This window comes from Hyperolius riggenbachi, chromosome 1 (assembly GCF_040937935.1).
Source record: "Hyperolius riggenbachi isolate aHypRig1 chromosome 1, aHypRig1.pri, whole genome shotgun sequence".
Classification (NCBI taxonomy): Eukaryota; Metazoa; Chordata; class Amphibia; order Anura; family Hyperoliidae; genus Hyperolius; species Hyperolius riggenbachi.
In genome coordinates, this window is record NC_090646.1 from 54,461,802 (window position 1) to 54,489,481 (window position 27,680).

Below are 27,680 nucleotides of genomic sequence, written 5' to 3' on the forward strand. Positions count from 1 at the left end.
TACAGTACAGCATATACCTCCCTACCATATACAGTACAGCAAATACCTCCATACCATATACAGTACAGCATATACCTCCATACCATATACAGTACAGCATATAGTACCCTGACATTTACAGTACAGTATATACCTCCCTACCATATACAGTACAGCATATACCTCCCTACCACATACAGTACAGCATATACTTCCCTACCATATACAGTACAGCATATACTTCCCTACCATATACAGTACAGCATATACCTCCCTACCATATACAGTACAGCATATACCACCCTACCATATACAGTACAGCATATACCTCCATACCATATACAGGGCAACATATACCTCCCTACCATATACAGTACTGTATACAGTACAGCATATACCTTCCTACCATATACAGTACAGCATATTCCCCCCACCATAGTACAGCATACACCAGCCTACCATATACAGTACTGCATATACCACCCTATCATATACAGTACTGCATATACCACCCTACCATATACAGTACAGCATATACGACCCTACCATACTACAACATATATCTTCCTACCATATACAGTACAACATATACCTTCCTACCATAAACAATACAGCATACACCAGCCTACCATATACAGTACAGCATATACTGCCCTACCATATACAGTACTGCATATACCACCCTACCATATCCAGTATAGCATATACGACCCTACCATACTACAACATATATCTTCCTGCCATATACAGTACAACATATACCTTCCTACCATAAACAGTACAGCATACACCAGCCTACCATATACAGTACAGCATATACTGCCCTACCATATACAGTACTGCATATACCACCCTACCATATACAGTACAACATACACCCCCTACCACATACATTGCAGTATATACCTCCCTACCATATACACTACAGCATATACTGTACCTCCCTTTATTGTATAGTACTTTACATACATCCTTACCATAATATAGTACAGTATATACCTCCCGTTATTGTATAGTACAGTATATACTACATACTCCGGTATTGCTGGCCACACACACTTCAATTGCAATTGTTCAACATCACTCCCGATGTAATAAAAAGATTGCATTTCTTATCTTACCAAACTGACAAGTTAGGAGTTATTGGGATAGTTTGAGATCAAACGCAATTGTTTTATCATAAGCAAAAAAAAACAACAAAAAAAAGGAATGTTTTGCAATAGATGTGCAGAATGACTGTCCTGGTATTCTATACTGGTGTACAGTGTACACTGCCCACACTTGTGTCTGATGCCCCCTCCCTGCAGGCATGCATGGCAGTGATCAGAGCTCTGCCACTCACCCCTGAAGGACAGCCTGATGACCGGGTCGCAGTTCTTGTCCCCCTTGGTCAGGCAGCCCAGGTTGGTGGCCCGCTGGAGCACACAGTGCAGCATGTCTCCCCTCTTTGCAATCCATCCAGCACTGTGCATGGAACGTTGAGCCGGCCGGGGCGTGGCCTGCCAGCCTGTCCTCTGCTGGGGAGCTGACAGTGGCCCCGCCCACCCCTGTGTCTGGGAATGCTGCACACTAGCATCAGTAATGAGCTGTAACATGGCAAGCCTCAGCCTGCATCCTTCATAAACTATGTATAGCCCTGAGCTGCTCTATCATTCTACAAACTATCATATGTTTTCCTCTGAAGACAGTCTCAGTCAGTAGTGTATTGATGTGAAACGAAGCTTGCTCTGTTATTTACAGTCTCACCCCACTCACACAACTTTCCATTCACAGCCAACTAATCTTCCACAGTTCACAGTGGAATTTGATTGTAATTCATTGCAGTCATGACAACCGTTGCTGTGTTTGGAGTACAGATGCCCATATATTTCCATGCATCAAAAAGTCTTCCCTAACCCTTAACTCTCCTGCTATGCGTTTGCCACTGGATGTAGGAAGATTTGACGGGTAGGTTATTTCGTTGGAGCACCGGCCCTGGCGGTTAGGGTAAGGCATCTGGGAAGTGGAGGAAGGGGGTTCTGTGTGAGATTAGGCTTAGGTTTATAGTAAAAATACCTCTCCCCTTCATGCATGTGCATGGCCATCCATGCGGCACAGATGTGAGCACAACCGTGTCTGCGCAGTAGCACAGAGCCCTTTGTGCAGAGTGATTGGCTCACAGTTATTATAGAGTCAGGAGGCAATGAAATCTGCTGCTAACCGCCGTATGGAGCTAAGCTATCATTAGACAGCTGAGCGAGCGTAAAGCAGTGGCACCGGAGCGTCGGGACCGCGCAGCAACGAGTAATTGAAAACTACGCCCTGGCAGGGGTGAGAGGCAGCAAACAGGGCGTAGATTGCAATTACTTACCTCCAAAAAAGGTTAAAATCATTCTGTAAAGAACAATATTTTTATTTGGAAACTAGTAGACCCTAGCCCATTTAAAAACAGGCTCTAGGTCTGATTTTTTTAGTGCGCATGCGTGCGCACCCGCCGCTCGTGCACGAGTGCACCCGTCCGCCCACGCACATGATCGCCGGGCTCACTGGCCCCGTCCTCCTGTCTCAATGGCTGTCCGGGTCCGTGCTGCACACCGGCGCAGTAACAAAAAGCACGTACCCAAGGACACAGAGACAGGAACATACAGGTACACAGGGGTTTTGTTAGTAAGGATTAGTAGAAATATTGTCAGCAGTTCTTAACAACTTAGGCCCCGTTTACACTTGCGTTCTGGGATGCAAACGGATCGGATCCGGACCGGATTCGGTCCGTTTGCATCAGGCATGAATCAGGCTGCCATCCGGATCCGTGTGGTAAAAATAGCGAAATAAACTATTAAAATTGTTGGGGTGTGGGAGGTCAGCAGAAGGTGCACCTGTACAATCAGGTTCCTCCGCTGTTTAGGGCCTCACCTCCACGTCCGACGTGCTGCCAACAGCTCCAGCACAAAGTCACTGCTGCTCCACTCCAGGAATGCTGGGCCCATGTGTCCCCATCCAAAATGGCCGCTAGATTGCTCTGTTATTTACATTCTCACCCGACGTTCTACCCTACTTCCTATGCGTATTCTAGCGGCTAGAATACGCATAGGAAGTGGGGTAGAACGTCCGGTTTTGATAGCCAGTGTGTTCTGTGCTTTCCGTTCCCCATTGGTTTCTATATCCTGATGGTGCAGTCAGGCAGCTCCGGTCCGGGTGCGTGGGCCGGATGATCCGGACCCGAAAAATAGCGCATGTTGGAAAAGTGTCCGGAGTCCGGATCCGATCCGGCTCCGTTCTGTACGGAGCGGACGCATGTGAACGTCCGCATAGACTTTGCATTGCTATGCGGAACGTACGTTCCATTTGTACAGTATACGGTCCGGATCCGATCAGGCGGATTCGGACAGTGAACGCTAATGTGAACCAGGCCTAAGCCGTTCGGTTCAATACTCACGCCTATAAAAGATAAAACCTGAGAAACAGATCATTTTTCCAGAGCTATACACAGTTACGCACTGTTCGTTACTGTCACCCAAAACAATCATTGACCATTTAGGGTGATAGTTTTGGAGCCAGCACTGTACAGACACACCCCTCAGTCATGTGACCAGTGGCTTATTCTGTTGTATGGAGAGGGGAGGAATGAGTGGGAGAAACCCTGCTACAGAAACTACAACAGAAGAACAATAGCATTGATAATAAAGATCCAGCACAATGATAACGACAATATCAGGGGACAGCCATACAAGTAGGTTTTACCGAAAGCCTCATGCTGGGAATACACGTTGCGGTTTTTCCACGCGATTCTCCCGCTCCATCGATTTTGCCGCTCGATCCTCCACTCAATCCTCTTATCTTCCGCTCGTTTTTCTTATCTTTTTCCATTCACTTCTATGAGAAATCGAGCGGCAAAACGATCAAACCGGAGATCGGACATGTCAAAAATTATCGATCGAACCATCTATCGGCGGCAGAAACCAACCGTGTATTCCCAGCATTATCCACCCGGTGCAATTTTCCATCAGATCGGCCGGTGATCTGATAAAAAATTGTATTGTGTGTAGACATCCACATTGTTTCCGATCGATTTTGCATTGATAAGCACCCAAAATCGATCGCAAAATCGATTGCAATCTGATTGGAGTGGTTGGAAATTTTAATTTAATTTAATTTTAATAGAACTATCGATCTGAAGGAAAATTGTACTGTGTGTACCCAGCTTAAAACAATCACAAACCAATGCTACAGGCTACCAAAATCTAAGGTGGCCATACAACTAGCAATTTAGCTGTACCATCGAGCATTTGATTTGATAATTTTATTGAATCAAGAAAGAATCAAGTGTGGTCCAGTACGCCCAATCGATGAAAAGTGGCCGATATCACGTTGAATCGAGCTGCTTAGTCATTCCTGCTGAATAAACAATATCGGTCTATCGCACAGGAATCGGCTATTGTTCACATTTCATTCGATCGACTCAAATCGATTTTTTTGCATTCAGAACATTGAGACACAACATCGGTCAGATCGATTACTGAATATTATTAGTGAAAGTGAATTGCATAGGATATTGCTTGTAGTGTGTAGGCCACTAGTCAATCGACTTTCGATCAACCACACTGAAGTTGATCACCCAATAAAGTCAATCGCTTAGTCGACTGAATCAAAATTGAGGTGTTAATTGCAACACCTGGACTGGCAGAAAACTTGTAAATTGTGTGTGCAGAAGAAAACATAATAAACAAGTTATTCTCTCAGGAGAAAATTCTACTTATGTGAAGTCTCCAACTCTAGTCCTGGTCTGTATACTGCAACGTATATAGACCAGGACTAGAGTTGGAGACTTCACATAAGTAGAATTTTCTCCTGAGAGGTTCCATAAATGTCATTCTAAGAGTTGCAGAGTCTCCCTCTAGTGGCTGTCTGTGTGTAAAGCTGGCCAGGTGAGTCCACACACATACAGTAATAACCTGTCTGTGTGTAGCCTTCATGCAACCTTATTAATTAATATAGGAACACTGCGCCACAGTCCAATGTTTAAGTCTTATCAATTTTTCACCGGTCACTGGGATCGCTGCAGAAAATCCAATATGGAGTGGTATCGTGCAAAGTTACTGCTGCGCTCTCCAGACCTGTAACACATCCAAGCTCCACATAGGGTAATAACGTTCAGTCTAGGCAGTTATGCAATTCCGACTCCTGAATGCCACCAGTGCCTCGTGCTCCCCAAGTGACACTCACTTCTATGTACGCTCGTCCCCTCTCTCTAGATCAGGGGTCTCAAACTCAATTTACCTGGGGGCCACAGGAGGCAAAGTCAGGATGAGGCTGGGCCGCATAAGGAATTTCACAATCAGCAGCTCCCGCCCAACCCATCCCCTCCCCACCATCCCTTGCATTGATTTTTATTTCAAAATAAAATGCACACTGAAGCAAACTATTTTGCCTATTTTACCTTATAGTTCGCTTCAGTGCTCCCATTACAAGTAATCCTCTGTTTCCCCGCTGCAAAACGAGGGCTGCAGAGCCCCTAAATTGCTCAAGGGGCAATCCGCCGGCATTTCCTGGAAGGGGCAGAGCTTTCAGCTTCAGCTCTGCCCCTCCGTCAATCGTGGCGCATCGCCGCCTCTGCCCGCCCCTCTCACGCTTCCTTCACAGAGAGGGGCGGGGAGAGGCGGCGATCCGTGTGGTGATTGACGTCAGGAGGGGCAGAGCTGAAGCTGAAAGCTCTGCCCCTTCCAGGAAATGTCGGCGGACTGAGCCCTCCCCCCCCCCCCCCCCGGGCGATTTGGGGGCTCTGCAGCCCTCGTTTAGCGGCAAGGATGCGGCGGATTACTTAGGAGCACTGAAGCGAACTATAAGGAAGCTTTTGCCGGCGCGGGCCACAAAATATTGTATCGAGGGCCGCAAATGGCCCACGGGCCGTGAGTTTGAGACCCCTGCTCTAGATGCTCACCAGATGTAAGCCACCTCAGCTCTCAGGTGGATCTTGGGCAGTCAATAAAAACAGCTCCCTCGGCTCTGTAAAACAATAGGATCTCCACATAGGGTAATATTGTCCAGATATCAAAAAGGCTTAAATATTAAAACACCGTGCTTTCATGATACCACCTCATGGATGTGCCAATCCACACACTACAAAGCCACACTTCTCACCAGATATGGCCCACCTCTACTTGCAGGTGGAATCTGCGTTTACACTGCTCCAATCATAGGCCACGACTCCAATCAAAAGCCACGACTCTTGTTTGATTAAGCTGCCTTATTCAAGGTTTTCTCATTTAATCCAGTAAGCAGAATTCTGTTTACTGGAGGGAGCTGTTTTTATTGACTGCCCAAGATCCACCTGAGAGCTGAGGTGGCTTACATCTGGTGAGCATCTAGAGAGAGGGGACGAGGGTACATAGAAGTGAGTGTCACTTGGGGAGCACGAGGCACTGGTGGCATTTAGGGATGCTCGGAATTGCAATTTTTCCGTTCCGCGGTAATTCCGCATACCGCCGATCCCAAATTCCGCTTCCTTTTAATTCCGGACCAGTTCCGCGGAATTCCGGGGTATACGGAATTCCTGCGAAAAAATGTTAAAATCTCTCTCTCTCTCTCTCTCTCTCTCTCTCTCTCTCTCTCTCTCTCTCTCTCTCAGTGTGTAGTAGGTATCTGTCTTACCCCCTAGACCAGGGGTAGGCAACCCATGGCTCCAGAGCCGCATGTGGCTCTTTTTCACCTTTGCCGCGGCTCCTAGGCCGCGGCTCAGGTAGTGTGTGTCAGTGGCTGCGGCGCGCGTGTGACGTGTGCTGCCGCTGGCCGGCAGCCTATCAGAGAGGCCGCCGGACCGGTGCAGTGCAGGGCTTAGGGCAGCCATTTTCCCGTAGCCCTGCAGTGTAATGAAGGCAGGACGTGACGTCGGGAAGGAAGAGGATCGGGGGAGTTGCGCGCCACAAGGAGGTCGGGACCGGAGGTCGGAACAGGAGGAGATCGTGACAGGAGGTCTTCTGACTACAGGGGCGGCGCCAGGGGGGTGCAAGGGGGTGCTCGAGCACCCCCTAGAATTGTCCAAGCACCCCCAAAGCACCCCCTGGAGTGAACTGACTTCAGGCGTCTAAAAGACGCCAAGTCAGTTCACACAGCGGCAGCACGGAGCAGCAGGCAGGGCTACGGTAAGATGGCCGCCCGGAGCCCTGTTCTGCAGACTTCGAGTCTGCAGTGCATGGCTTCGGGCGGCCATTTTCCCGTAGCCCTGCTCTCTGCATGCAGGCAGGAAGTCTCGTCGTGACGTCGGGAAGGAAGAGGATCGTGGGCGCGCGGGCGCTGCGCGCCACAATGAGGTCGGGACTCGGGACAGGAGGTCGGGAAAGAAGGTCTTCTGGCTGTAGGTGAGTAAATGGGTTTTTCTTTTCTTTTTCAGGTGATGCTGATTGTGCATATTGGGGTCATATCTGCTACGGATTGTGCATATTGGGGTCATATCTGCTACGGATTGTGCATATTGGGGTCATATCTGCTACGGATTGTGCATATTGGGGTCATATCTGCTACGGATTGTGCATATTGGGGTCATTTCTGCTACCGATTGTGCATATTGGGGTCATTTCTGCTACCGATTGTGCATATTGGGGTCATTTCTGCTACCGATTGTGCATATTGGGGTCATTTCTGCTACCGATTGTGCATATTGGGGTCATTTCTGCTACCGATTGTGCATATTGGGGTCATATCTGCTACGGATTGTGCATATTGGGGTCATATCTGCTACGGATTGTGCATATTGGAGTCATATCTGCTACCGATTGTGCATATTGGGGTCATATCTGCTACCGATTGTGCATATTGGGGTCATATCTGCTACCGATTGTGCATATTGGGGTCATATCTGCTACCGATTGTGCATATTGGGGTCATATCTGCTACCGATTGTGCATATTGGGGCCATATCTGCTACCGATTGTGCATATTGGGGCCATATCTGCTACCGATTGTGCATATTGGGGCCATATCTGATAACGATTGTGCATATTGGGACCATATCTGCCACCGATTGTGCATATTGGGACCATATCTGCCACCGATTGTGCATATTGGGGCCATATCTGCCACCGATTGTGCATATTGGGACCATATCTGCCACCGATTGTGCATATTGGGACCATATCTGCCACCGATTGTGCATATTGGGACCATATCTGCCACCGATTGTGCATATTGGGACCATATCTGCCACCGATTGTGCATATTGGGACCATATCTGCCACCGATTGTGCATATTGGGACCATATCTGCCACCGATTGTGCATATTGGGGCCATATCTGCCACCGATTGTGCATATTGGGGCCATATCTGCCACCGATTGTGCATATTGGGGCCATATCTGCTACCGATTGTGCATATTGGGGCCATATCTGCTACCGATTGTGCATATTGGGGCCATATCTGCTACCGATTGTGCATATTGGGGCCATATCTGCTACCGATTGTGCATATTGGGGCCATATCTGCTACCGATTGTGCATATTGGGGCCATATCTGCTACCGATTGTGCATATTGGGGTCATATCTGCTACCGATTGTGCATATTGGGGTCATATCTGCTACTGATTGTGCATATTGGGGTCATATCTGCTACTGATTGTGCATATTGGGGTCATATCTGCTACCGATTGTGCATATTGGGGTCATATCTGCTACCGATTGTGCATATTGGAGCCATATCTGATAACGATTGTGCATATTGGAGCCATATCTGATAACGATTGTGCATATTGGGGTCATTGGACGTGTTTTTTGTTAAAATCTGCTCACATTACGTGTATTTTCTTGAGAAAACCTGCACAATTATGTGAATTTTCTGGGAAAAGGGTCACCAAAACTTGGGCCCTCTGTCTTTGCGTTGCACTTTTAAAGGGAACCCGAGGTGAGAATAATATTGAGGGTGCCATATTTATCTCCCTTTAAGCAATACCAGTTGCCTGGCTGCCGTGCTGGTCCTCTGCCTCTTATTCTTTCAACCATAGACCCTGAACAAGCATGCAGCAGGTCAGGGGTTTCTGACAATATTGTCAGAACTGACAAGATTAGCTGCATGGCTTGTTTCTGGTGTAATTCAGTTCACTACTACAGCCAAATAGATCAGCAGGGCTGCCAGGCAACTAGTATTGTTTAAAAGGAAATAAATATGGCAGCCACCATATCACTCTCACCCTGGGTTCACTTTAAATTACAGTTAGCCCCGCCCTCATCCGGTCATGACCACGCCCATTTTTTTGCCGCGTTGTAGCCACACCCATTTTCTGCCGCGGCCGTCAGCTCCCCCGGAAATTGGTCCAGCACCTGCATAGCACCCCCTAAAAAAATTTCCTGGAGCCGCCACTGTCTGACTAGGTGAGTAAATGGGTTTTTCTTTTCATATCTGCTGAAGGATTGTGCATATTGGGGTCATATCTGCTGAAGGATGGTGCATATTGGGGTCAGATCTGCTGAAGGATTGTGCATATTGGGGTCAGATCTGCTGAAGGATTGTGCATATTGGGGTCAGATCTGCTGAAGGATTGTGCATATTGGGGTCAGATCTGCTGAAGGATTGTGCATATTGGGGTCAGATCTGCTGAAGGATTGTGCATATTGGGGTCAGATCTGCTGAAGGATTGTGCATATTGGGGTCAGATCTGCTGAAGGATTGTGCATATTGGGGTCAGATCTGCTGAAGGATTGTGCATATTGGGGTCAGATCTGCTGAAGGATTGTGCATATTGGGGTCAGATCTGCTGAAGGATTGTGCATATTGGGGTCAGATCTGCTGAAGGATTGTGCATATTGGGGTCAGATCTGCTGAAGGATTGTGCATATTGGGGTCAGATCTGCTGAAGGATTGTGCATATTGGGGTCAGATCTGCTGAAGGATTGTGCATATTGGGGTCAGATCTGCTAACGATTTGTGCATTAATTAATAATTCCGCGGAATTTTCCGAGCACCCCCTAGTGGCATTCAGGATTCATGTAACCTTATCACATACATGTAAGGCTGAGCTCTCACCTTGCAATGTATTTGTACACAGAGATATAACTGCTAATCATGGTGCGCCCCAGCAAAATGTAGATAAGACCATTCCACATTCACACCCGCTCCCTCTGCCATGGTAACCCCCACAGCCAGGGGAATCATTTGCTACTGTCCACATAAAGCTTGGCTACCATGACTCTCTATGCCAGTATGTGGCAACCTTAAGGGGCATAGCAATAGGGGGTGCAGAGGTTGCGACCGCATCAGGGCCCTTGGGCCAGAGGGGCCCCGAAGGGCCCTCCCTCAACTTCAGTATTAGCTCTCTATTGGTCCTGTGCTCATAATAATCACTTCTATAGATGCTTTGAATGGTAGTAATCATTAACAAGCTGTTTCCCATCCCCTTCTTGCACCTCTGACACTGTAGTTGCCATTGGCAGGTGTTGGTGCGCCGTATCAATTGTTCTGTATAGAGTGCATGGGGGGCCCCATGTAAAACTTGCATCGGGGCCCACAGCTCCTTAGCTACGCCACCGGTAACCATTACTCCCCTTCTCCAATCACACTGCACCACAACAACACAGACTCAGGAGGAGCGGGGCCTGTAACAGACAGAAGGGGGAGGAGGCTCTGAATGGACACACTGGGCACAGGGATAATGAGGGGGCGGGGGGGGGGGCGAAGCGCTAAAAGTTTTGCAGCCATAACTCATCAAAATTGTATCAAATAACTCTTCCTAAGGGTGCCCATACATGGTACAATTTTTTCATTTTTTTCGATTCGATAATTTCATTCGATTATGCCGTTAGATCGAATATAAAGATTTTCCAACATGTCCGATCGGATTTTTATTGAAAAAAACAGGATAATCGTTCGTTTTTCTTGATCGAAAAAAAAAGATTATTTTCTACTTTCATTTGATTCGATCGTTTTGGTCAAATTCATTGGAAAATCGAACATTTTTATTGTACCGTGTATGGATACCATAGAGGTGCCCATACATGGTACAATATTACATTTTTTTTGTTGATTAGATAATTTAGTTTGATTATTCCGTTAGATCGAATATAAAGGTTTTTCCAACATGTCTGATTGGATTTTTATTGAAAAAAGGGGATAAGCGTTTGTTTTCATCGGTCAAAAAAAAGGGCTCTTTTCAACTTTCATTTGATCGTTTTGGTTGAAAAAAAAGGGGAAATCAAACGCTTCAATTGTACTGTGTATGGGCACCATTGCTCAACTTTATTTGCTGCTGCTTGTGTCACTTAGCTGGCCACACACCACACAATTTTTAGAATTTTGCTTCAATTCAAGAATTACAATCATTTTTTATGATTGATAGTAACATTTAAAATATCTGACTAATATACCACACACATGTGCTCAGTTTTTCCCCAATTAGGAGAGAAAAATGATTGAAAACTCTGAAAAAAAAAACTGCTTTGCTGTATATGTTACGGACAGAACCCAAAGTCTGGTCACTTCGGGTTCTGGCCGGGCAAAACTAGAAGTGGATGTCTCACTGCGGCCAATGTGCGGAATGAATTAGATTCCTGGTGACTCCGTTCCTGGCTGGCTCCTCCCCCTGCCCCCCCCCCCCCCCCCCCCCCCATCCAGCTCTGGCAGCCGGGGACACGCGCATTTCCCCAGAGTCGTTCGTCGATGCCGTTCATTCCTGCAGAGCGGGTGTTGGCAGAAGCAATGTCTGCAGTCTTCCCGCTCTGCTTCCCTGCCGCGCCGAACGACTCTGGGGGAATGAGCAAGTCCTCGGCTGCCAGAGCTAGATAGGAGGGGCAGGGGGAGGAGCCAGAGCTGAGGAGCCGGCTTCATTTCTCACATTGGCACATCGGGAATCGAATTAATTCCTCACATTGGCCGCAGTGAGGCGGCCACTTCCAGTTTTGACCGGCCAGAACCCGAAATGGCCAGACTTCAGGGTCTGGCCATAACATATACATTAACACACTGACAATCTACCCTACGCTATTCATAAAAATGGATCAGAAAATTCCACCACTCCCAATCAATTTATATCGGGAAAAAAAGGAAATCCAATCGGATTTCTCACTCGAATTTTTAAAAAAAGCTTTCGATTTTTCAGGAGAACCGATCATTTTTATAGAATTGCCGTAAAATCGGATCATTTTAGTGCATTGTGTGTGGGCGCCTTTTAGAGATATCTTCATATCTACTTTCACACTCGGGGGCACAGGACAGCAATAAAAGCCTTTGCCATCCACCCTATCCAAAATAAAAATTTACTTTTTTTTATGGAATTGGGCTTTGATGGACTCCTGCATGTAAACAATGGAAGGTGCTGCAGGAAAACATCACTAATGCAGGATAAATGTATCAAGAAGGGGGAATTTTGAATACTCTCTGAACAAGGTCCTTTATCCGCTCTTGGAGTGCTGCTGTTGTGTGCAGATCTCTCTGTGATCTCACCTTTATGTCAGGATCGGATCTGTCTCTGAAACCCTCCAGGGTAAATTCTAGCAGGAAATGAACCAGTTTCTTCTGTCATTGCTGTGCCAGGGTGTGAAAAAGGCCTGCCTGGCACAGAGATATGCAGACACTGCAATATGCACAGGGACAACGTGATATAGAGCTTTCCTCAAAGCAGAACTGTACTCACTAATGGTGAAACATCAAGCAGAAGTAACATTAATCATCATCATTATTATTGTGTACTAGCTGGACGCCCGGCGTTGCCCGGTATGTATTAGGCTGGTGTTGGCTCCACCCACTTTTCCTAACCCTAACACACAATTACTTAATTACTTAATGACCAAGTTTGTGAGCTTTGCGGTCTTTAGCATCAATAATTTGCATTGAAATAAAATTAATCTGATTGGCTGTGGCTCCACCACTTTTCTGAATTTGAACCCAAATCACCCAATGGCCAAGTGTACCAGGTGCAGGTGATTAACAGTGCAAGAGGCTTGTGCCATTGACAGTGCAAGAAAGGCAGCAATTAAATATTCCCCTTAAAAATCAATAGGTGGATTTTAATTGGCTTTTGTAGGCTCCACCCACCTTTCTGAATATTAATCCCAGTCACCCAGTGACCAACTGTGCAAAGTTTGAGAAACCTACCATTAACAGTGTAAGAATGGCTGCAGTTTACATTTTCCCAATGAAATTTGTATTTTTCTCCACTCACTGATTTCCTGAAATTGTTTGGGTATGTATTTGGCTGGTGTTGGCTCCGCCTACTTTTTCTAACCCTAACACACAATTACTCAATGACCAAGTTTGTGCGCTTTGCGGTCTTTGGCATCAATAATTTGCATTGAGATTAAAAAAAATCTGATTGGCTGTTTGTGGCTCCACCCCTTTGTCTAAATTTGAACCCCAGTCACCTAATGACTAACTGTACCAGGTTTAAGGCTTGTGCCATTAACAGTGCAAGAATGGCAGCAATTACATATTCCCCTTGAAAATCAAAAGGTGAATTTTGATTAGCTTTTGTAGGCTCCACCCACTTTTCTGAATATTAATCCCAGTCACCCAGTGACCAATTGTGCAAAGTTTGAGAACCCTACCATTAACAGGGTAAGAATGGCTGCAGTTTACATTTTCTCAGTGAAATGTGTATTTGTCTCTGCCCACTGATGACCCGGTATCGCCCGATTATGCATTTGGCTGGTGTTGGCTGCGTCCACTTTTCCTAACCCTAACACACAATTACTCAATTACTCAATGACCAAGTTTGTGAGCTTTGCGGTTTTTGGCATCAATAACCTGTGTTAAAATGAAACAAATAAGATTGGCTGTTTGTGGCTCCACCCCCTTTTATCAATTCAAACCCAAGTCACCCAATGATCAACTGTACCAGGTTTGAGGCTTGTGCCATTAACAGTGCAAGAATGGCAGTAATGAAATATTCCCCTGAAAAATCAATAGGTAATTTTTGATTGGATTTTGTAGGCTCCACCCACATTTCTGAATATTAATCCCAGTCACCCAGTAATAAACTGTGCAAAGTTTGAGAACCCTACAATTAACAGTGTTAGAATGGCTGCAGTTTACATTTCCCCAGTAAAATTTGTATTTGTCTCCGCCCACTTATGACCCCGTGTTGCCCGCTTATGTATTTAGCTGGTGTTGGCTGTGCCCACTTTTCTAATCCTCACACACAATTAATCAATTACTCAATTACCAAGTTTGTGAGCTTTGCGGTGTTTGGCATTAATATTTTGCATTGGAATGAAACAAATCTAATTGGCTGTTTGTGGCTCCACCCCCTTTCTGAAATTGAACCCCAGTCACCCAATGATCAACTGTACCAGGTTTGAGGCTTGTGCCATTAACAGTGCAAGAATGGCAGCAATGTAAATATTCCCCTTGAAAATCAATAGGTGATTTATGATTGGCTTTTGTAGGCTCCTCCCACCTTTCTGAATATTAATCCCAGTCACCCAATGACCAACTGTGCAAAGTTTGAGAACCCTACCATTAACAGTGTAAGAATGGCTGCAGTTTACATTTTCCCAGTAAAATTTGTATTTGTCTCCGCCCACTTATGACCCCCTGTTGCCCGCTTATGTATTTGGCTGGTGTTGGCTGTACCCACTTTTCTAACCCTTACACACAATTAATCAATTACTCAATTACCAAGTTTGCGAGCTTTGCGGTGTTTGACATCAATAATTGGCATTGGAATGAAACAAATCTAATTGGCTGTTTGTGGCTCCATCCCTTTCTGAAATTGAACCCCAGTCACCCAATGATCAACTGTGCCAGGTTTGAGGCTTGTGCCATTAACAGTGCAAGAATGGCAGCAATTGCATATTCCCTTTGAAAATGAATAGGTGAATTTTGATTGGCTTTTATAGGCTCCACCCACTTTTCTGAATATTAATCCCAGTCACCCAACGACCAACTGTGCAAAGTTTGAGAACTCTACCATTAATAGTGTAAGAATGGCTGCAGTTTAAATTTTCCAGTGACATTTGTATTTGTCTCCGCCCCCTTTTTGGTTATGGGAATAAAAAGTGTCCTATACTTTATTCCAGGTAATGTACTATGTGTGTGCCAAATTTCATTCAAATCCGTTCAGCCATTTTTGCGTGATCGAGTAACAAACATCCAAACATCCGAACTTTCCCATTTATTGTATTAGTAGGATTTTTACAGCAATGGCATCTTCTATAGCAGGGGTGTGAAACTCAAATACAATTTGAACACTGGGACCGAGTCACGGGCCAAATTCAATGTCTACCGGCCACCTCTCTCCCTTATAAAGTTCCGTGCTGTCTAGTAACTCTAGTAACCCTTCCCCCTCCCCTATTTCTTTATTGTATTTATAAAGCGCCAACATATTACGCAGCACTGCCCCTATAATGTTCCCTAGTGTCTAGTGGCCCTCCTTCCTCCCCTATAGAGTTCCCTGGTGTCTAGTGGTCCTCCTCCCTTCCCTACAGAGTTCCCTGGTGTCTAGCAGCCCTCCTCCCTCCCCTATACAGATCCCTGGTGTCTAGTGTCCTCCTCCCTTCCCTATAGAGTTCCCCGGTGTCCACTGGCCTGGTCCCTCCCTGTACATTTTCCTGATGACTAATGCTTTCTCCCTCCCCTATACAGTTCCCTGGTGTCTAGTGGCCCTACTCCCCCCCCTATACAGTTCCCTGGAGTTTAGTGGTCCTCCTCCCTCTCTTATACAGTTCCCTGGTGTCTAGTGGCTCCCCTCCCTCCCCTATACAGGACTCCAGACCCCCTCCCCCATACTGTTCCCTGGTATCTAGCGCTTTTCACCCCCCTCCACCTTTTGACTTCATTGGTGATCTAGGGCTTTACCTCCGATATAGCCTCCTTGGTGGTAAAACATAATGCAAAGTGGGGGAACCACTTGGCCCGCGGGCCGGAGTTTGACATGTATGTCCTATAGCAATAGCCGTGACCACTCAGTCAAAATTTCAGCCCTGGTTACTAAGACAGGTCTGGCTCTCCTGGATTGTGTTCTCTAGATGTTCAATACAGGATAGGGGATGATGGTTGATCAGTGGTTGTACATCTCTTGCTTGGTGACTGGTAATCATGAACTTGTAGGATTTAGTATTGAATGTGAGACCACTCAAAGCACTCAATTCACTAAGCATTACCCCATTCGGCAATGCAGAAAACCGCACTCAAATGTAAAACTACTGACTAGTTAGGTAAATACCTCAAGAAATGTAAAAATAATTGCAATTCACAAAGATTAACCTTCCTGGCGGTAACCCCGAACGTAGTTCAGGGTAAGCCGCGCAGGAGGTTTTCTCCGGCCCTTCTGGGCCGATTTTCGTAATTGTTTTTTTGCTGGACGCAGCTAGCACTTTGCTAGCTGCGCCAGCACACTGATCGCCGCCGCCCCGCGCCCGATCGCCGCTATATGTTGCGGCGCGCGGGCCCCCCCCCCCAGACCCCTGATTGGCCAGACAGCGCCGAGGGGTGGATCGGGACTCCCAATTACGTCACGACGTCGCTGACGTCGGTGATGTCATCCCGCCCCGTCGCCATGGCGACGGGGAAAGCCCTCCAGGAAATCCCGTTCTTTGAACGGGATTTCCTGATCGGAGATCGCCCTGGGCTCGCTACATGATATAAGAAAAAAAAAAACTGCAGCGCTGCCTCCTGGCGGAATTTTTCATACCGCCAGGAGGGTTAAAGCATTCAGTAAATCAAGTAAAAGTGTTTCGGTATTTAACTCCAGCTCTGACCAGCCGGAAACTCACACTCTCCATGCGGTAACATTGACAGATGTAGCAGGCAACCAATAGGGAGAGCCAGGCAGCCAATAGGGAGAGACAGGCAGCCAATAGGGAGAGCCAGGCAGCCCTGCTTCTCACCCCATTTGAGCCGATACTCTGGTGGGAAGGACTTCAGAATAGCAAAGCAGGGGAAGGAGACATTTAAAAAGGCTTTTCTGTATCCCTTTAAAGGAGTTATCCGGGCTTTCAAAAGAAAATAAAGGCTACTTACCAGCCCCAAGCTCCCAGGACCTCCCTCGTATGCACGCAGCTGTTCGCCGGAGCTCCGTCCCGGTCCCTGGCGATGACGTCAGAGCGACCTCCAGGTCGCTCTGTACTGCGCCTGCGCGAGCGGCGCTGTCAATCACCGCCACGTGGGCCGGAGCGGACTGCGCAGACGCAGTAGTTCTGACGTCATCGCCGGGGACCGGGTCGGAGCTCCGGCGAACGGCTGCGCGCAGAGGTGCGGCGAGGGATGTCCTCGGAGCTTGGGGCTGGACGAAGCCCCCGGTAAGTAGCCTTTATTTTCTTTTGAAAGCCCGGATAACTCCTTTAAATGTGCATATCTGTATACTGATACACAGCAGAGCTGTCTCTACTTAGCATACAGTATATACATCCAAAGGGATGCTGGCCTGGGGATGCAGTGGACAAATAATAGTGCGGCTGAGAAGACTGATAGCTTGCTGCCTGACCTGCTCCACAGCTGGTGAGAATTAACAATCAGGGCTAAGTGAACTGAAGCATGTTTTTTCTGTATATTATCAAACTTCTACAGCATGCAGGAAATCTTAGTGAATTGGGGGGGGGGGGGGGGTAACATTAATCATCATCATTATTATTGTGTAGGGGGGGGGATGAAAGTGTATAATACTGAATGCTGTATTTTACTGACCTAAATTATTTTACCGAACTGCCCTTAGTGAATTGAGGCTGAGAGTTGGTTGAGGAGGAAAGTGGTTATTTCAGTTCCCTGATATGGTTTATGGAGAGAGCCCGGATGCTTTGCACTCAGGTGTTCTAACTTCTATAGATCATACACACCTGGGGAAGCTGCCAGAAGTCATTTGTGTGAAGGAAACATACAGGATCCTCTATCTGGACATGTTTTGCTTGAGTGGCATTCATGTTGGCGCCGGCGCCATACATAGGCTATGTAATGCTGGCTTCAGCAACACATTCTATCTGTCTCCCTCCTGAGCTATGCAAAAGATTCTCTGTATCAAAATCTCCTTGGCCCACACCTTAGCTTAACCCCCCCTTTGTAATGTTTAAGGGAACATGAAGCGACATGGAGACATATGGAGGCTGCCATATTTATTTCCTTTTAAACAATACCAGTTGCCCGGCAGTCCTGATAATCTCTTTGGTTGCAGTAGTGTCTGAATCACACACCTGAAACAAGCATGTGGCTTATTCAGTTAGAGCACCTGATTTGCATGCTTGTTCAGGGTCTATGGCCAAACATACTAGAGGCAGAGGATTAGCAGGACAGCCAGGCAATGTGCATTGTGTAAAAGGAAATAAGTATTGCAGACTCCGTATCCTTCTCACTGCAGGATCCCTTGCTCTTCCAGATCTGCGTTTTAGAGCAATGCGATAGTGCAGCGATGGCGAACCTATGGCACGCGTGCCAGACCCCGTCACACATAGCCGAATCTGCTGGCACGCCATCGCTGCTGCGCTATGTCCCGTCCGATTGCATGAACTGGTCGCGGCGTCTATTTGGCTATATTTGCTGCTTTGGGGTTACGGTATACTATTAAATAGCATCACACAGTTTCTGCACACCCATGCTAGCTCCGCCCATACAATGTCATGCCACGCCCATTTTTACGGCCCCCTGTCCAAGGTTAACCCAGAAAAATCTGGTCACTGTAGGTTTGAGGGCCTGGTATTTGTCATCTCTTATGTTCTGAGGAGGGGGGGGGGGTCATTTTGTTCAAATTGGCGTGTTGGCACTTTACGAGAGACAAGAGACATTTGAGTTGAAGTTTGGGCACTCGGTTTTGAAAAGGTTTGCCACCACTGCGATAGTGTATGCTTGAATATAACTTCCTCCCCATCCTCCCCCCCCCCCCCCCCCCCTCCCCGCCACAACAGTGTCACAATTTGCCCCGTCAACCTCACAGTTTTGAGCTGCTTTGCTTAGTTACACAATGTTGCATAATTTTGAAGGTCATTTGTGATTCACATTACAGTAGAACTGAAGCCCCTGTATGTGTAACTGGAACATTACTCTCACATTTTTCATGAGCTATTTGTGAATTCCAATACCAGAATCCTGTTGGGTTTTACAGAAGTTGGTTTGGTGACACAGGTAAGCATCCGCCTTGTGAAACAGGATTTATTGATCACAGCTTTAGAGCTCTAACTAACTATTCAGGTCTTTTGCTGGGAGTGTGCACTTGAATTTCCAACTGGATTTTCAAAAAGACCCAAGATGATTTTCTGTGCTCTCTTGATTGTTTATGAAAAAATATTTTGGCAGATCGAGGCACCTTGCACACGGCGTCACACTGTGTTACTCTCCCCCGCCACTTCCCCGCCGCAATGGCCATGGAGACTTGCATACTTCACGCAATGGGTGGCGGTGTGAAGTATACAAATCGCCGCAATGCCAACACAAAGGCTGCAGCTAGTTACAGCATGATCCTTACCTACCTGAGTCACCACGGGAGCACCACGGGAGCATGGTGTGACGTGGTACGCATGGGCGGACCAATGGCAATGTTAGTGATGTACTTCCTGCTCAGCTTAGCATATTACCCTGTCGCCGCAACATGGCGCATATTAGGTGTGCAACCGACATGAATGAAGAAAGGACCATTAAACATGGCTGAAAGCTCCAACTGAAATCAGTACCAGGAGATATGGAACTACAAATTGTGGGCCTACACACGGCTAACCTTAACTACCCACCCATGGCTAACCTTAACCACCCACCCATGGCTAACCTTAACCACCCACCCACGGCTAACCTTAACCACCCACCTATGGCTAACCTTAACCACCCACCCACGGCTAACCTTAACCACCCACCCACGGCTAACCTTAACCACCCACCTATGGCTAACCTTAACCACCCACCTATGGCTAACCTTAACCACCCACCCACGGCTAACCTTAACCACCCACCCATGGCTAACCTTAACCACCCACCCATGGCTAACCTTAACAGACCCTGCCACCAGGGCTGCGCCGAGGCACAGGCTGGAGAGGCTCCAGCCTTAGGGAGCAGTGTAGGAGGGGGTGCACAATTCATTCAGCTGTCATTCCTAATTGTGTTTGAAGCAGAGAGAAATAAGAAAAGGAGATACATGGAAGTGACTACAAGCCAGATAACTAGAGATGAAGGTGTTGGGGGCCCTGGGGTGCCTCTTAGTCTAATAGCAATCAGTGTGTGACGACTGGGGTGGGAGGAATGGAGGGGCGCACTTTGGTGTCTCAGCCTTGGGTGCTGGAGGACCTTGTCCCGGACTCCCGGCTCTGCCTGCCACTGCAAAACCCGCACCCACGGCTAACCTTAAAGGGACCCTAAGCAGTACTTTAAATCAAAACTTTCACTTACCTGGGGCTTCCTCCAGCCCATTGTAGGCCTTGAGGTCCCCCGGCGTCCTCCTGGCTCTTCTGTGGGTCCCACTTGCGGCTCCGTTACCGGCTTGGCGCCGACACCTGGATTTTAATGCTTGGCGGCCACTCCGCATCATCACGCTGGCTGCTACGCGTCATCAAGACGGCCGGCGTGACAGTACTGCACATGAGCGGTTTAGAGTTCGAAAAGCGCGCATGCGCAGTACGCTGCGGCTGCCGTGATGATGCGTAGAGGCCGCCAAGAATTCAAATCTAGGATGTGCCTGCCCGACCACCCGGCCTGGGTGTCACCGGTAATGGAGCCGCCAGCGGGGCCTGCAGAAGAGCCAGGAGGACGCCGAGGGGACCTCACGGCCTACGGTGGGCTGGAGGAAGCCCCGGGTAAGTGAAAGTTTTGATTTAAAGTACTGCTCAGGGTCCCTTTAACTCTTCCTCCCTCATGGGTAATGGGTAAGCTGCAAAATAGAAATTTAAAATCACAAACACTGGTTCGCACGACAGCCGGGGGCCCCAGGTCTCTCTCACTGGCTGGGGCCCCCGGCTGTCGTGCGAACCAGTGTTTGTGATTTTAAATTTCTTTTTTGCAGCTTCCAGGATGCGGTTGACAGGTGAGTGGTTAGGGAGGGGACCGCGTGGGAGATGCCTACACGCGGCGCTCCCTGTAAAAGATGTAGTCTACGATTACGTCCAACCGAGCCTCCCACCTGAATGCTAATTTATGCAATTCCCGCTAGATTTGGCACGGCAGGCAAAGGGTGTATGACAGTGCACCTGATTGGCTGACTGGCGCCTGCTGACCAGATAAAGGTAGGAAATTGCTTGAACTGGTAGTGAGCAAATGTGTGTGTTATGGATTAAACAATCTATACATGAATATTGTAAACAATAGACAATTTTATTCATTCTGTTATTTTCACTACAGTTCCTTTTTAAACCGTTTCTTTGTCCCAAGCATGTTTTATGGCGTGACTAGTCTGCTTGAGCTGGTGGGAAATTTAAACCATTGTTGCGCTTTAAATGTGGTTTCTGTGTATTTGTGTCTGAGGTATGGATGTGCTGTTTATCTAGACTGCGCTGTGGCTGTTCATAATACCACAATACTAGAGTGATCTATCAGGAAACAGTATTGTAATTGTCCTCATACTGTGACTGATTCCTGCAGTAACCAGTTATGTGTCTTCAGGTCTGTATCACACCGTGAAGAATCCAGCCATAGATATACAGTAGGGTCACCATTCACCTGGGGTGTCATCAGTCTGAGGTAGGGGCGGACCCCAAAAACCACACACACGGCTCCACCCATGGGTGTGACATATGCGGTCGCCAGCCAGTGGAACCACAAGGGGAATTCTCTTTGTGTTGTAGCAACATCCCAGCATAACATAAAATGTTACGTAAGACTTGAATGTTTTGCAAGAGCGGCAGCACATAAAGGATGCCTGCAGCAGGAGGAATATGGAGGGAGGCACAGCAGTCAGATAATGACTGAGGGGCTTCATGTTTTTTCCCCCCTCTGGACCAGAGCATTTCAGTGCTCCTCCCATTCATTCACCAATAACGTTATCACTACTTATCACAAGGAAATGATCTACAGTATATCTTGATTTTTTTTTTGCCACCAATTAGGCTTTCTTTGGGTGGTACATTTTACTAAGAATTATTTTATTATAAATGCATTTTAACAGGAATAATAAGAAAAAAAAAAAAGAATTCATTATCCTTGGTTTTCGGACTTTATAGTTTTAAAATAAACATGCAACTGTGGATAAAACCCACACATTTTATTTGTCAATGTGCTCTAGTTATTATAACATTTAAAATATGTCCCCTATCACAATGTATGGTGACAATATTAATTTGGACATGGTGTATTTTTTTCCGTTATGCATCCATCACTAATTACAAGCCCTTATTTGCAAAAACAACAGTAATATACCCTCACGACATACATATTAAAAAAAAAAAAGTTATGTTGCTAAGGTAACTATTTACGCATTTTTTTAAATGTCACTTTTTTGACATATGTATGGGAGAGTGGGGGAGGTAAGCAATTAACCAATGGGGGATTTTACGTATTTTTATTTAATTCGATGTATGTAAGTGTAATGTTACTATTTGGCCACTAGATCCCCCCCCCCCCCCCCTCCACACACACACAGTGTGTGGAAGTGGCGTGTTCATTTTTTTCTTCCAATTTGTCAATAACCATGACTCTTGGGCGGCGAGAAGAACACATGCAGTGGCACGCACATCAGCGACCGCGGCAAGGTACGTATATCTACACCACTGGGGCTTTCACTACAATATCAGCCATACAGACCCCCAGACCCCATTGATGATCTATTCAAGAAAAGGTAAAGACTTCTCGTGGGAAAGAGGGTATCAGCTACTGATTGGGATGAAGGTCGATCCTGGGTTACAGTTCCTCTTTAATTGGACCTGGGACACACTTTGGGGGATAGTGGAAAACAGGGACAGGACAGAGGGCGTGCTAGAACACTGCACCACACAGCAGGGGGCGCTGAAACGCTGGGGCACATAATAATGGAACACAGGTATAATGGGTGGGGTAGTATGTAGGCTCGGTATTTCTCATGCAGGTTCTGTTTAGGGATGTGCTGTGCTGTGGAAGATGTCAGAGCTATATTTAGCCCAGGTCTGTCCACACATCCCAGTCAGAGAGAGCTGTGAATATCTCTGCGCAGTTCTCACTTCCCAGCAGAGGGGGCGACGTACAATAATGGCCGCATTATACAGGAATCCCCTCAGTGGGCTGCATGTGGCATTCCTGGCACTCAGCCTCCCTGTGATGTCATAGGTCACTGGAACAATGTCACCTATACACAGGACAACCACTACACACAGGGAGATGCTCTGACTCTCCTTACAGGAGAACTCTACTCCTATTCTTTCCTTAACAGGAATTTTTAAAGAGGTGCTGTAGTAACATATAGTACAATGCAGGACATTATTCAGAATAGCCACTTTTACAGTAATTTTCTTGGTTTCAGCATCAGAAACACTTCCTATTATTATTAATATTATTTAGTATTTACAGAGACACGGTAATATACAGAGTATATTGTCTTGTCACTGTTCCTCGGAGGAGCTCACAACCCCTGCCATAGTCATATGTCTATACATGTATCGTGTACCTTTATGTATTTGGGATGTTGGAGTAAACTAGAGCAGGGGCGTAACAATAGACCCTGCAAGGGATGCAGGGGGGCACGGAAGCCACAGGGGGCCCCGTCTTGAGAGACTGACAACTAGGGGCATGGAGAGAAAAAAATGTTCTGCTCTCTGCACAATAGTTCTAATTACTGCACCTGCTCAGCCACTGATAAGGAATCATACAAAGTTTTGCAGATTTGCAGACAGTCCCCATTCAGTGTGCAGCAGGGTCTTGTGTACATCGCCCAGCCCCCTTGGTAGGAGGGGGCCCATCCAAAGTTTTGCAGGGGGGCCCAGTGATTTCTAGTTATGCCCCTGAACCGGAGTGTCTGGGGTAAACCCACGCCCACACGGGAAAATCTTACAAACTCTGTGCAGATAGTGCCCTGGCTGGGATTCGATCAAGGAACCCAGCGCTGCAAGGCAAGGGTGCTAACCACTATGACACCGTGCTGCCCTGGCATCCCTTTAGATGTGTATCTATACTAACTAGAGAGAGCTCTTCTGTGTATAAGTATACAGATATGCACGTTTTAAGCGATATAGAAAAGCCCTTTTAAACGTCTCCTGCTTTGCCTTTCCGAAGTCCCGCCCTCCAGACTATCGGATCAAATGGGGTGAGAAGCAGAGCTGTGTTGCTCTCCCTATTGGCTGCTGGTAATTTACCTCACTAGTCGGTAATTGTACTTTTCAGTGCAGTGATAGGTTTAGGGAATTGACATTTGGCAAGGTGATCGGTAAAATCAGCTGTTTTCTGCATTATTGAATGCTTACTGATTTGAGGCCATTAAGATTATAGAAGGGAGGAAACAGAGCAGATAAAAGGTGAAAAATAATGTGACTATTCAGGAAAATAAGAAAGTTAATAATAAAAACATATTTCCCTAATTTCACAATATTATTAGGTAGTAATTAAAAAAGGGAACCAAACCTGTCATAGTGAGCTGAAGCCTTTATAGGGGAGGAAGACAGGCATGATTTAAGACATGGCTGCTTTTATTGCTGTGCCACATTCTACAAGCCTGTGGGAAGCTCTTCCCAGCCTGGCATGCGACTGGAACCCATTATCATTATGTGCTCATTTGCTCCTTTACATGGGGGGATTCAGCACTCATTCAGGTGCCTGGAATGTACATAGCTTAAAGAGGAACTCCAGTGAAAATAATGTAATAAAAAAGTGCATCATTTTTACAATAATTATGTATAAATGATTTAGTCAGTGTTTGCCCATTGTAAAAGCTTTCCTCTCCCTGATTTACATTCTGACATTTATTACATGGTGACATTTTACTGCTGGCAGGTGATGTAGCTGCTGCATGCTTTTTTGGCAGTTGGAAACAGCTGTAAATAGCTATTTCCCACAATGCAACAAAGTTCTCAGACAGGAAACCGCCAGGAGTACCACGGTCCTCAGAGTTTCTTGTAGGAGGGGTTTTACCACAATATCAGTCATATAGTGCCCCCTGGTGGTCTGTTTGTGATAGATTTCTCATGTAAACGGGGGTATCAGCTACTGATTGGGATAAAGTTCAATTCTTGGTCGGAGTTTCTCTTTAAAGCCTGCTACACACTTTCAATTATGATTGGCTTATAACTGCCCAATTTTACCACCTCTGTGTAGTATAAAGGTCAAAGACATTGAACACTATGACTAGGTTGTGCAGGTAAACCTTCATACTACATGGAGGTAGTACAATTGGTCAATCATAATTGAAAGTGTGTGCCACACACATCCAATTTTGATTGGCCAATGATTGACCAATTTTTCCACATCCATGAGAGCTTACAGTTCAGAGTATTCAACATCTTTAGACCCTCATACTGACTCATCAATGCACTGCTTCTGTCTGCCACCCAATCAGCATGTCCTGACTTCTCTCTATTTCCTGTAACACCACTGAATCACGGGACTGCCTCTACATGTAAGATATTTTAGATATATTGTATTTATACATTGCATTTACCTATTTGTCAGAGGTTATGCTTTTGAGGTATGCTTGTGGGCTGTCGGAGAACCACATGTCTCAGCATCACCTAACAGCCTCCGGTTGTTATATGTCCATGTCGCCTGATTGGACAGGTCTGTACTGCCACCTAATGGTCAAAAGCGTTATCTTAGAAACTCAAAAATCTGAATTATGTCCTTTTCTCCCAAAACTGAAACATCAGCCTTTGTACACGCAGGACAGTTAGTATGGGGCAAAAATTGCTGTAACACTGCAGTGCGCAGTTGTTCCTCTGTCCAGCTCATCTGTCCCTCCTTCAGGACTGATGTACAGATCTGTGTAAATATAATTATTTTTCTACAGAATAATGGGTGTAATTGAGTCTTAAAAGACAACTGAAGTGAGAAGAATATGGAGGCTGCCATATTTATTTCCTTCTAACCAATCCCAGTTGCCTGGCAGCCCTGCTGATCTATTTGGCTGCAGTAGTGTCTGAATAACACCAGAAACAAGCATGCAGCTAATCTTGTCAGATCTGACAATAATGTCTGAAACATCTGATCTGCTGCATGCGTGATCACTAGTATACTGTATACATATATATTCTTGCATTATTTATTTTAACTCCCTTTCTAAAATACTGGCATGTCACCCCAGTACACACAGTAATGCCTAGTGCACACCAGAGCGGTTCGGCAGCGTTTTGCGATCCGCTTGCGGGTGCGGATCCGCTAGGGTAATGTATTTCAATGGGCTGGTGCACACCAGAGCGGGAGGCGTTTTGCAGAAACGCATACTCCCGGGCTGCTGCAGATTTTGGATTGCGGAGGCGTTTCTGCCTCCAATGTAAAGTATAGGAAAAACACAAACCGCTCTGAAAAACGGCACTTCAGAGCGGTTTTCCAGGCGTTTTTGTTACAGAAGCTGTTCAGTAACAGCTTTACTGTAACAATATATGAAATCTACTACACCAAAAACGCTTCCCAAAACCGCAAAACGCTAGCCGAAACGCTACAGAAAAAGAAGAAAAGGCGTTTCAAAATCTGCTAGCATTTTGCGGATCTGCTAGCGGTTTTTGGTGGGCACCAGGCCTATGAGTGGTTACACTGTGCAGTGCTGCCGCCTGATAGTAAACACACTGCAGCATGTGCTGATCTCTGCTTTATAGTACACTTCAGGTGAGAGGGATATGGAGGCTGCCATATTTAGACAAGACACAGAACATTTATATTGTGCTTTTCTCCTGGCGGACTCAAAACGCTTCAGAGCTGCAGCCACTCCAGAGGCGACCATGAGCATTAGGGAGTTTTGCCTAGAGACTCCTTACTGTTTTACATACTGGCTTGAGCCAGGATTTGACCCCTTGTCAAAGGGCTCAAATCCCACATCAAAGGCAACAACCTTATCAGTACGCTATTTATTTTAAGCAATACCAGTTGCCTGGCTGTCCTGCTGATTTTGTATGCATCAGTAGTGACGGGTTCACAGACCTGAATCAGTCCAGTCAGACTTTAGTCAAACATCTGATCTGATCTGCATGCTTGTTCAGGGTCTATGGCTAAAAGTATCCGAGGCTGAAGATCAGCAGGACAGCCAGGCAATGTGCATTGTTAAAAAGGAAATGAATGTCGGCCTCCATATCTCTCTCACTTCAGGTCAGGTGTCCTTTCAGAATGTTAGCACATCTCTCTGCACTCATATGTATCCCTTGACTCAGAAACTGGAAACATCTGCAAACCAAGAGAGTGGACTGCTGCTGACTCCTGCAGAAGATGATTGGAACCTCATTTTAAAGAGACTCAGAGATGGGTTAAAGGACAACTGAAGAGAGAGGTATATGGAGGCTGCCATGTTTATTTCCTTTTAAGCAATACCAGTTGCCTGGCAGCCCTTCTGATCCTCTGCCTCTAATACTATTAGCCATAGCCCCTGAACAAGCATGCAGCAGATCAGGTGTTTCAGACTTTAAAGTCAGATCTGACAAGACTAGCTGCATGCTTGTTTCTGGTGTTATTCAGATGCTACTGCAGAGAAATAGACCAGCAGGGCTGCCAGACAACTGGTATTGATTAAAAGGAAATAAACATGGCAGCCTCCGTATACCTCTTACTTCAGTTCCCCTTTAAGGCAAAGATTTTTTACTTCCCCATAAGCACGGATGCATCTGTTTGCCCATTGTAAAATCTTTCCTCTCCCTGCTTGACATTGTGACAAAATTTCCACTGGTGGTGGCATCTTTAGTTCTGCCAGGTGATCTGTACGGAATGTTCGTTACTGAGAGTTCTGTGCACAGAGGGAGATAC

At 46.4% G+C, this 27,680-nt stretch overlaps 1 protein-coding gene across 6 annotated transcripts in view; it reads right to left on the bottom strand.

The window, feature by feature from the left end:
• Positions 1 to 27,680, bottom strand: part of DYSF (dysferlin) — a 456,891-nt gene that overhangs the window by 422,439 nt on the left and 6,772 nt on the right. For 4 of the 6 annotated variants that reach the window (XM_068274335.1, XM_068274362.1, XM_068274353.1 and 1 more), the window contains exon 1: positions 1,322 to 1,419. The exons of the other annotated variants lie outside the window; for them this stretch is intronic. In XM_068274335.1, the coding sequence (XP_068130436.1) occupies positions 1,322 to 1,415 (94 nt within the window). In that variant the 5' untranslated portion in view covers positions 1,416 to 1,419. Of the gene's footprint in view, positions 1 to 1,321; positions 1,420 to 27,680 lie in introns of those variants that run through there. 6 annotated transcript variants of the gene reach the window in all.